Source organism: Rosa chinensis, chromosome 3 (genome assembly GCF_002994745.2).
Source record: "Rosa chinensis cultivar Old Blush chromosome 3, RchiOBHm-V2, whole genome shotgun sequence".
Lineage (NCBI taxonomy): Eukaryota > Viridiplantae > Streptophyta > Magnoliopsida > Rosales > Rosaceae > Rosa > Rosa chinensis.
This window is the reverse complement of record NC_037090.1, coordinates 37035807-37047795: the sequence shown is the minus strand read 5'-3', so window position 1 is coordinate 37047795 and position 11989 is coordinate 37035807. Positions and strand designations below refer to the sequence as shown.

General features: G+C 41.3%; 1 protein-coding gene across 1 annotated transcript; it reads left to right on the top strand.

The window, feature by feature from the left end:
- The first annotated feature begins 9566 nt into the window (after nucleotides 1-9566).
- Nucleotides 9567-11240, top strand: LOC112193029 (40S ribosomal protein S11). The gene is made up of 6 exons (XM_024333036.2): nucleotides 9567-9686; nucleotides 9773-9813; nucleotides 9932-10032; nucleotides 10436-10580; nucleotides 10664-10753; nucleotides 10882-11240. The coding sequence occupies exons 1-6, from the start codon at nucleotides 9675-9677 to the stop codon at nucleotides 10970-10972; spliced, it is 480 nt and encodes a 159-aa protein (XP_024188804.1). The 5' UTR covers nucleotides 9567-9674; the 3' UTR covers nucleotides 10973-11240.
- The last annotated feature ends 749 nt before the right edge of the window (nucleotides 11241-11989 follow it).

Below are 11989 nucleotides of genomic sequence, written 5' to 3'. Positions count from 1 at the left end.
GAGTTGTGAGAAGTCTCGCGCCACAAGGCGTGCTTTGTACCTTAAAATCTTGTTTTTCTCATTACACTTTCTAATGAATACCCATTTGTGACCAACTAATTTGGTGTTGGGCGTTATTGGTACAACATTGCCAAATACCTTTCTTTTCACTAGAGAGTCAAGTTCTGCCTGGATCGCATCTTTCCATTTTGGCCAGTCAGCTCTACGTTGGTATTCATCAACGGAGCGTGGTTCGATGTCATCGGTCTCAATAATCTCACGCGCCACTGAATACGCGAATACATCATCAATGATGATCGAGTTTCTTTCTCACGTCTCATGTGCACTAGTGTAATTAACAGAGAACTCTACGTTTTCATGGATAGGTTATGACATTGAGGCATCCTCCAATGATGTCTCTTGGACATAACCATAATCCGGAACATTCTCATGGGACGGATTTTGAGTATCGATGATCAAAGGATTTTTTTGTGCCTCATTCGCTTTCTTTCTAGGGCGAGTATTCTTCGAACCAATCAGTCTACCATGCTTCCTTGCGGGACCTGCGGCCATAGATGCCACATCATTGCCATTCTGGGCAATGGCGCCATCTCCTGGTGTCACAGGAGTGGCGTTATGTCCATTATTTGGGACATCAATCCTTGCAGGCACGTTTGCAGCAGGTATGTGTGATCTCGTCACTTTGGCAACATCAGAAAACACATCAAGCAAAGTGTCTGCTACGTTCTGGAGCTCGATTATTCTTCGCACTTCAAGTTCGGACTGTGCAGTACGGGGATCGAGATGAGACATAGTGGGGACAGACCACGACAATTCATGTCGTTCCTGTTGAACATATGTGTTCTTATCTCCCCCTAACGATGGGAAGACTGTCTCATCAAAGTGACAATCCGCAAATCTAGCGGTAAAGAGATCGCCTGTCAAGGTTCAAGATAGCAGACAATGGTTGGAGATTCATAGCCAACATAGATGCCCATTCGTCGTTGTGGACCCATCTTAGTACGCTGTGGCGGCGTAATAGGCACATAAATGGCACACCCAAAAATGCGTAAGTGCGAGATATCAGGCTCGTACCCAGTCACTAGCTGTAACGCAGAGTAAGATTGGGTTGCAGTTGGTCGTAGACGAATAAGCATCACTACATGCAATATTGCATATCCCCAAGCAGAAATAGGGCGATTGGTGTGCATAACCAATGTCCGTGCTATCATCTATAGTCGTTTGATAGCGACTTCTGCGAGACCATTTTGGGTATGAACATGAGGAACTGGATCCTCTACATCAATCCCCAGTGACATGTAATAGTCATCAAATGTTTTCGATGTAAACTCCACAGCATTATCAAGTCGAATTGACTTAATTGGATGGTCAGGGTAGTGAGCCCGTAGACGGATAATCTGGGCAAGGAGTTTAGCATAAGCAGCATTTCGAGTGGACAACAGCGCGACATGTGACCAACATGTCGACGCATCAACCAATACCATAAAATATTTAAAAGGTCCGCATGACGGTTGAATTGGTCTACAGATATCCCCTTGGATTCTCTATAAGAACGGAATGAGTATTTTGAGATCCTTTGCGTAAGACAGTCTCGGTCCTAATTTCCCTAAAGAACAGGCTTTGCAAAATGAGCGAGGGCCCTTAGAAGCAACCAATGAGGATTTTGGTTGGGCTTGAGCGTCTATAGTGCTTTTAGAAGCAAAATGTGTGACTGCATCTCCCATCATGGCGTTGGAGCCATGGGAATTAGTATGTATGGCGTCACGGCCATCAGGAGGAACAACCATGGCGTCATGCTCACGGTTGGTGCCATTGATGGTGTCATCACATGGGACTTGGGCGACCCTATGGCTCCCCAAGACGGTTGCAGTGCCAGATGCTGCAATTGTTGAGGTCTTGCTAAGTCCAGGAATCAATTTTTGATTCTTGCTTCTTCTCACTCTGAAGAATGGATGTCCGTGTGAAATCTTTAGTATACGGAGCATCATATCACAACCAGGGTGTCCTAGTCGGTCATGCCAAAGCCAATATGTGTCAGAATCCAATAGATCTTCTCTTATAACATTATTGGATTCAATTGGTCGAATTATAGTGACATAAAGTCCACTAGATTGACACATAAGCTTCTCTAAGATGCGCTTCCGTCCGCAATCATTAGAGGTAATGCAAAGGAACTCTTTTCCATTCTCATTATGCGTTTCCGCATGGAATCCGTTGGCTCTTATATCTTTAAAGCTCAATAAGGTTCGATTTGCCTTAGGAGCGTAGAGAGCTTCAGTGACTTTAATCAAGGTGCCATTTGGCAATAGGAATTGGGCCATTCCATGTCAATGAACTAAACCTGATGGCCCAGCCATTGTAGTCACAGAGGAATATGTAGGCAACATCTCTAAGAATAATTGCCTATGTCGTAGAATGGTATGCGTAGTCGCACTATCCGCAAGACATTGTAGTTTATCCATTCCTAAAAGAAAAGCTCATAATTAAAAAGGAGTCATAAAGAAAAGAACTCAACTTTTATTAATAAGCCAAATGGAATTACATCATCGTTTCTTTAACCAAAGAAAATCTAATCCAATAAACTAGCTAATGCAAAACAATGGTAGTCGTTTAACTCCTTTCGGTAATTCCAATGCAAATGTGACTAGGTGAGTAGAGAGATATCGGTGGAGCAAAGCTCACTTAAGTACCACTTATCTCAAAACCTTCCTAGACATCACACTTACATTGAGTACGCCTACTTTGAAGAAGGACTAATACCATTGGCATCTACTACAAAAATAATATGGCAATTGCCTACATTTCTTGGAAAATAAAAAAGACTGAATCAAAATCGCCAGTTTCTGGGTCTTGATCCTTGTAGTCTTCCACCCTTATATATAGATCACCATCTTGATCTTCTTGTTCCATGTAATTTGCCTCCCTTGCTTCACGATACATCTTATATATGTTTGCAACATTCTGGGATGCTTTACACTCCCTTGCCCAATGTCCTGGTAGTCCATACCTGAGACAAGCATCATTATGGTCAGGTTCCCTTGATCGAGGCGCTCTAGGAGTGCTTTGAGGACCGTTATTGCCTTTGGTGGCATTACCACCATAACCGGAGGCTTGGCCTCTCTCTCTCTTCACACGTTTCCCTCCACGGTTTCGTGTACGCCTATCTTGGCGGTTTCCTTCCTCTTTGGGGCGAGAATATGGACCAAAATGTCCAGAGTTATCCCTATTCTTAGGGTTTCGCTCCTTGGTTCTTCCCTTGGAGGCGCGACTATAATTAGACTCCGGAATTGACTTGGTTCCCACGGGTCTAGAGTTATAGTTCTTCACAAGTATGTTGTCGTGCTTTTTAGCTACGTTCATGGCACCAATTAGCTCATGAAATCTTGTGATGCGTCTAGCATTGACATCAATCTGATAGGTTTTGGCTATCATCAATGCAGAGACTGGGAAGGTGGACAGAGTCTTCTCAATCAACATCGTATCAGTGATTTTCTGTCCACAGAATTCCATCATAGACTTGATACGAAGTGCTTATGAATTGTAGTCAAGTATAGACTTGAAATCACAAAAGCGGAGGCCATGCCATCTCACTTCTAAGTCTGGAAGCAGGGAATCACGGACGTTGCCAAAACGTTGCTCGAGTTCTACCTATAGTTTTCTTGGGTCTTCCTTATTGAGATACTTATTCTAGAGCGGGTCATTCATGTGCCTTGTCATGAGAATGATGGCTTTAGCTTCATTCGCCTCTCTCTTAGCTCTATTTGCTTCAAAAGCAGCAGCTTGTTGAGGAATAAGCACATCCTGACTTGGCTCTTGGATCGTACTCAGGATCCCATCAGCCTTAAGATGTTGGCGCACATCACGGACCCACCTGTGGTATCCTGCGACTATTGTCTCTAATGGAGCGAAGCTCAACTTGTTCAGGTTACTCATCCTGAAAAACAACAAGAAAATAGGGTTAGTTTAGGAGCGAAGAAGGCTACCTCGAAAAGCTATAAAATTTCTGAGCATAGTCGCTTCCAAGAAAAACCCGATTCCAAGAGGGGTTTTGGATTAGATTGAAACAATGATGTATGTGGTCGATCATTTTTCTTCTCAACAAACTTTAAGTTTGGAGGACTCTACAAGCTCCAGGCTTGGAGTGAGCACAAACCCCCAGAGTTTGGCTATTGGTCTCCCCTATGAAGAAGAAAGGGGGGTAGAAAAAGGGATGTTGGAAGTCCCCGAGAAAAAGAAGAGGAAAGTAATAAAAACTAAAAAAAAAAAGGGGAACTTTTAGAAAAGTTTACCTTGAAAAATTACCGGAAATCTTGACAGGAAGAGTTGGCCCGAAAAATGTCGCCGGAAAAGTGGCAGGAAGTCGCCGGAAAAAGGTTGACCGATGGTGTTGACCGGCCTGCTAACGTGGCACCGGTTGCTGACGTGGCAGTCAGGTGCTGATGTGGCAGGCTGACTGGATGCTTGCGTGGACGCTGACGTGGTAGGCTGATGTCAGTGGGCCGCGTTGCTGGGCTTCTGGGTTGGGCTTATAGGGACAGGACAGAGAGAGAATCTGCAGGCTGAAGGTGAGGCGGCAGTTCAGGGCAGGTGGACTTCTGGTGAGAGGTTCAGGGACTTTTTGGCCGGTTCCGGTGGTTAAATTTCCGGTTTCGGGTGTCTGGGATGGAGACGCTGCAGGTGGTGGAGTATGGCTACAGGAGGTGGTGAGGACGTCTTCGAACCGGGCAAAGAGGATTTCGGTATTTCAGGGGGCTGGTTCGGGTATTTTCTGACCGGTTCTGAAGGTGGCACCGCCGGTTCTGGCTTCCTGGAATTTGGATCTTCAAGGTGGGCAGTGGTGGTATCTAGAATTTGAAGGCTACGAATTTAGGGTTTCAGGGTTAGGGCTTCGTACTGATAACGTGTTATAGAGAAACTGAAATTGAGAGGAATTTGCTGTGTATTCTCATTGATAATAGGGACCTCTTTATATAGAGGTTTACAATACATAGAGTCTGAATCATACAAGGAAAGATAATATCTAGATTCTTTTAATTAAACCCTATTACCACTAGGTCAAGTAACCTAGAGTTTGGGCTAAACACAAACTAGGGTTTTACTTAAACAAATTCCTATTTATAATTTTTTTTTTGAGGTATTTCCATTTCATTTGGGTTATTAGGGAAAAAAAAATCAAACTCAGTTTTTTTTTTTTTTTGGAGAAAGAGATAGATATTTCATTCAATCAACCAGAAAGCATACATTGGAGGGAGGGGGGATGATACGCTCAAATTAAGCGCTCAACTTAACCCTGCAAGATGTAGTCATTAGTAATATAGAGTAAGCAGGGATCGTTCAAGCCGGGGATTGAGGGTAACCAATTAATCACAAAGTAAAATAAAAACTAATTTAAACTAACTAAAACCCAAATCAAACAAACAAAATCTGAAACTAAACAAAACAAAACGTAAAACACATAAAAGAGAGAAAAAGATGGCAGGAAACAGAAGGGGATAGAAAGGGGCTCTGCAATCCTAAGCAAGAACAATATTTTGGGGTTTTTGGTTTTTAACGAAAATAAAAGAAAATACAAAAGGAAAACGATTTTGATTTTAGGTTTTGAGAAAATAAGATGGAGAACATGTTAGAGACTCGGAAATCCACCACCAATTATTTTCGAACAATGTTAAGTTAACCTAGATTCAATTACTAAGGTGTGAACAGAAACCAACCAAGAAACAAGTCGGAGCAGATCATGTCCCTTATTAATGTTTCCCTAATTACTTAGTCTACGTTAACGCACAATAGCTAAGCCTATCAAACATGCAATCAAGGTATAGAACACTATCTTATCAACAACACATATAGTGTCAACATATTTGAAGCATTAAGATCTCATGGAAACGATTGATTATAGAGTTGCAGTCTAGTGTAGAATGCCTACCTAGCATGCTCTTCTAATTGTTTAAAATATCATCTTTTGTCCAAAGCCTTGCATACTTGTGGATTAGAAAACAAGACGATTAGGTGAATTATTTTCTAAACCTAGCTCCAATTACATGCATAAATCTTATGTTGGCCACCATAAAACAAACGCATGCAAAAGTTTTCAATCAAACAGAATTAAACAACCAATTCACACCAAAGATCAAGAAACTAGATTTAAACAAACATATGTTCTACATAATTGGGGCTTCAAACCTTGCCCCTAACAAAAAATAACTAGCCGCACAATGTCTTAAATTCAACAAATAAAAACATGAGTATTAGATTACAAGATGATAAAAACCGTAAAAGGAGAGCCACGAATTCACTTTTAGGCAGCCTTGGATGCAGGCACTTCTTCAAGATAGGTCACAGCAGGAGCTTGATGGAAGGTGGCAGATGGATTGCACGGTTTTCCTTCTTGAAGACTTGGGAATTTTAGGACTTTGTGTGCTAGGGTTTGGGAGCAGAAGATGGCGCCGTAGGATGGTGATTTTCAGCATGTTCAGAGCCTCTATATATATGGAATACACAACCCAAGTTTCCTTTTCTAATTCTGTTTTGAAAGCCTCCCCTAGTTGCTTGAGGATTACTCTACTTGGTGCATAATTAAATGATTTTCAAGCCTTAATAATCTTCCCAAAATCTTGATGAATCATTCTAGGACTCTCCTTCATATTTGCAGCAGCAATAACCTTCCAAAAATGCCCTGGAAATCCGTCCAAAGAAGAATCTCGGCCAAAATGTCCTGTTTTGATTATGATTCAATTTCTGTCTCTGAAGCTTCCTTCTTGGACAAGGAACAACTTTGTCTTGACAAGTTTCTGGATGGTTCTTGACTCTCACGTGCTCTATGACATCATATCATCTAGAATGATCAATAACCTTATGGAAAAACTCCAAGAAAATCGCCGGAAAAGATCTCCCAAAAAGCTTCATGAAAAGCTGACAGTTTCTGCCTTATCAGGAAGCATACTTCGGCTTTGATTTCCTACTGCCTCGTTGACACTTCTGACCAGTTCTTTGGCTTTTGTTGAAGAATAACATCATGTCTTCAAGGTTATCTGGCCCTTTCTGCAAACACGAAGCTGGAATGGTGCAAGAATTGCTCCTCAAAATCGTTCCCAGAAAGCTGATTCTGAAACTGCAGTTTTCTGCTTTGCAGCAACTATTTTGCAAAAGGTTGATCAAACTTGGTCATTTGCATCAGTAATTCGTAATCCATGGCTTCGTTGCTCCCTTTCAGCTCCTATTTCTCTTGAATCACTCCACGAATTACCTAAAAAGAAAACAAAGTTAAAACTAACTTTTTAAAGGAAATAGCTAAGAAAAGTGTAAAAGATTCCACATTATAGTTGTCGCATTTATGCTCCTATCAGGGGACCAATACCCCAAGAAACCGTTGTTACATATACCATCAGACCAATGGGCCCAACCTCTTACACCCCTTTCTTAGGCTGCAATGAGCATGTGATCTCGAAAGTCCCAGTAATACCCCATAGTCAACAGCAAAGAAGACATCGTCCTCTTCAACACCCTGTCCAAAAAGCACCAGATCACGTGTAAAGGATCACTCGTTGGCAAATCGACAACAAAAATAAACCAGAATTGAATCAAATCGTCTTTGGAAAAGGCACCATAACAATAACACAACTACGAAACCAAGACAACCGTACCCTCTCTCAATTGAGGAGAGACTTATTATACCTAACCAAAAACCAAAAATAAAAAACCTAATAACCAAAAGAAAAGATTAATCTGTTATGATGTTCCACAAGATCGACTCTAGTTCCTTAGAAACTGTTGCAGTATGGCGGTGACTCACAACGTCGATAATCTCAAACACAAAACTCATACAATTGGTCCAAGGGCAGAACCACCACCATCCCCAACCATGGGAGAACTCCTTCAGTTCATCCCAACCACCAACAAACCACCAGCCCCACCCAACAGAGATCATCGTTGGACCACCCAAACATAGGCTTCCTTGTAGTAGACTTACCAGCCGCCCTGTCAAGAAAGACTGACTTTGATGTCCTTCGTTGTCAATTATCTTGGTCTTGGCAAACCTGCACCAAATCTGACCAGCTGTAACACTTACCTCACTGTGCCCGCCTCTGCATAGCGACCCACCGGCAGAGTGGTCTCTCTCTAGCAATTAAAAAAAAAAATCAAACTCAGTTTTACTTTGGTAACTAAAAAGGGTTTTTGTCTATTTACTCCATTTCTAGAGATTTTTTTCCCACTTACCCCATTAAGTTTTTTTAATTTCCTCTTACCCAAAACACTCTAAGGAGGTCTTCCCTAATACCCCATTAAGATTTTTTTTGTTTTTTTATTTTTTTTAATACCGTTTTACCCTCACCCTTTTGTTACTTAAAGAGAGAGAGAGAGAGAATGGAAGAGAGAGAAACCATAGGAGACTTAGCCCGAGCTCCATCACTCCGCCGGATTCTGGTCACCGACCGCCACCCCGCCGGACTTAATTTTCTGAAAACCTCACCGGAAAGGTTTATTGCCCCAATAGACATCTATTTTCCACCAATAGAGGGGCAATAGAGGTACCAATAGAGGTCTATTGCCCCCCAATAGATGTCTATCAGTTATGTATTGCCCTTATAGGACTTTCAGTCTCCAGAATGGGAACTAATCTCCCTAAATTTAAACAAATAAAACTTTGATTACAGAAAATAAACAAGGAGATTACATCAATTCAAAAAGTCTATTGCCCCCCAATATAACTTTCGATCGCTAGAATTCTGCCCCTAATAGATGTCTCTCTCTATTTCCTTCTCGGATTTATGCTCAAAGTTTACAAAAAAAAAAAAAAACAAAGAAGTTGATTTCGGCACCCAGAGAAATGCTCTGGGCACCCACGCAGCAGTTGGACCAAATCACTCGAGTCTGGTCCGGGTCTGGTAGATAGTCCGACAGAGGTGGAAGCTGGCCACGAACACCTTCTCTTGGTCGCTGGCGACGAGATCTCCCACCACGTGAAGGCAAGTGCATCCGGATAGGTCGGTGTCACCGAAGCCTTGAAGATTCGGTGTGACGGTCGGTAGTCGAGCGTAGCCACAATCTGGTTTTGGTGCCTCCATCCGGGAAGCCGTGGTGGAATTGGACCGCCGGTGATAACGTCGTCAATGAAGGGCGACGAGGGGAGAAAGAGAAAGCCGAGAGAGAGAGAGAGAGAGAGAGAGAGAGAGAGAGAGAGAGAGAGAGAGACAATGTGGCATGACAGTGATTTATTAATTATGTTAAGGGCAACTTTGTCCTTTCATTTTAAATTGGGTGAGTAGGATTAAAAATCTGTTGATGGGATAAGTGTGATAATTTTTGTTCATTTTAGTGCTCTTGATCAAGGATCCAACTAAAAAATATAAAATCAATGGGTATGTATTACACAAGTTGGAAGAGTCCAGCATTTATTCACTGGTTCGGATCTTCTTTTCCTTCAAATCACCATCAATCTGATGGGCAACCCTGGTTGTGTCCTGATGATGCTTAGTGAAAAATTGTGCCGTCACAGTGACCGAGAGACCAAATGGGCCTCTCTTATCATTCGGGTCGATATTGGGCAAATAACTCAAGGACGTTTTAGTCATTCCCCAAATTAGGGTTCAAATATATCTGATCTCCAAGGTTGAGGTGTCTCACCTTTTCCGCTGTTGTTGCTCCTTGTTCGCGCGGCGTCCACAGAAAGCTCAAAGATGGCGGAACAGGTTCACCTCTCTCCCCTTCTCTACTTCATCTCCGTTCTCATTCGATTAGCTCTTACTGAATCTCTATTTATTTTTTTGTGTTGCAGACCGAGAGGGCTTTCCTCAAACAGCCCAAGGTTTTCCTTAGGTAAGCACCAACTCATTCTATAGTCTTTTCAAGTCTTTTAGTTTATCAGGGATTAAGATCCGAGCTGGAGATCACTTTCTGAGATTGAGAGAGAATTGACATATGAATGTGGTTTCAGCTCCAAGAAGACTGGCAAGGGAAAGAGGCCTGGAAAGGGAGGCAATCGATTCTGGAAGAGCGTTGGTCTCGGCTTTAAGACTCCCAGAGATGCTATTGAAGGTTCCATTCCATACACTTTAATTTGACTATTACGGTTTGTTTTTATGTTTTTCATTTTAGATTATGGGATGTGCTTACTGTATGTTCTTACTTTGTGTCGAAACATTTGCATATTGATGATTGAAATTGATGTAAACAAACGGTTTTCAATAAGATGAGCTACTTGTAATTTCTAACATTGGTATATTGGGTTCTTAAATATCAATGTGGTACGCCCAAGTATGTTGTTTTGTTACTGAAGCTTATTAATTCAATGTTACTTGTGAAATGGTGATTCTGTTACTAGAGTGGAAGTAGGGAGGAAATTGTCTTGTAAATAAAAATGGTGTATTGTCCTGCTAAATCGCCAAGAAAATTTGGTGTTTTGTGGTTTACATTAAGAAATGTTTGTCTTTCTCTGCAGGAACATACATTGATAAGAAGTGCCCTTTCACTGGCAATGTCTCCATCAGGGGTCGCATTCTGGCTGGTACCTGCCATAGTGCAAAGATGTCGAGGACTATCATTGTTCGGCGCAATTACCTCCACTACATAAAGAAATACCAAAGGTAATTCACGTATCATCATCATCAAAAAGTGTGCTGTGTTCTATTAATTGCATCAGGGATATTAATCTGTAAATACTTTTTAGATATGAGAAGAGGCACTCCAACATTCCAGCCCACGTTTCACCATGCTTCCGTGTGAAGGAGGGAGATCATGTCATCATTGGGCAGTGCAGGTTAGATTCAAACATTTTACTCTTGAAAATGTTTCCATTTCTCTTTTCTGTAGATTTCATCCCCATTGAATCTTATGTTGCATTACCTGTGTCTTTCATCTGATCTTTTCTGTTTTCAATTCTTGCAGGCCATTGTCAAAGACAGTAAGGTTTAATGTATTGAAGGTCATTCCTGCCGGGGCTTCTGCCGGTGGGAAGAAGGCATTCACGGGAGCATAAGATACCATTTCGGGCAGTCTCTTAGTGTTCTTTATGCAACTACATTAGATTGCGTTTCTTTTGAAACATCTGTTTTGCCATTTTTAGTTTGCACCTTTGTGTACTCCGGATGTTAAGGTTTTCTTCAGAACCATAATTTTGAATCTTACTATCGAAATACTGTGTTTTCTGCTAAAATAATTGGTGTCTTGTTCTTTGCATTGCCTAATTACTTTGTATAGTTTTCTGCCCCTTTGTTTAGGGAAGGGAAGAAGGCTTTGCCAAAGCATTTATTTTGTCTTGGCTTAAATATTCAGGGGGTTTGCATGTGCTCTTATGTTGAAAACTTTGGCCTTTGAATTGAAGGCATGAATTCACCATCCTGTGCAAAATTTTTATGGTATAACCGACACTTCCATGTTTGCTTGTGTTTATAACTTTGGCCTAGAGTTTATAAAAGAATCCCCTGATGGAGATGCTCAACTTAGGCCAGTTCGGTCCGGTTTTTCTAGAATAATTTGATAAATCGGTGTAGACCGGGTTTGAACCGTGTTAAATCTAGTTCGGTACCGCTCCTGAATTTTACAAAAATAAAAAGGCCGTTGGGCCCCAAATGTTGTTAACTAATAATATTTTTCTATTACATCTTTTTCTTCTGCCTCTTCCCTTTCTTCTGCAACTCATTTCTACAATTCCAAAACCCTTATATTACCTCTCCAAAATCACACTCCTAAACCCCACTTTGAGAGTTATTCACCCCTAACTCTCAAAACCCAAATCGCTTATTTCCTTTCTTGTATGGGAAAATCGTCCAAACAGTGTCTGAATTTTTCCAGACTATTAATTTTCATACCTGTATTTTGAAAAATATCAAAATGGTACCTGACGATTTGAGCCCGACCCAATATTCATACTTAGAAACAGTAAAAATGTTAACTCAGTTAAATTTTTAAGGGTAAAAGCGGTACTTCAAAAACAAAAAACTTTTTTTTAGAGTTAATCCCTCTCCTTCCTTTTTTTTTTTTTTTGGTTTGAACC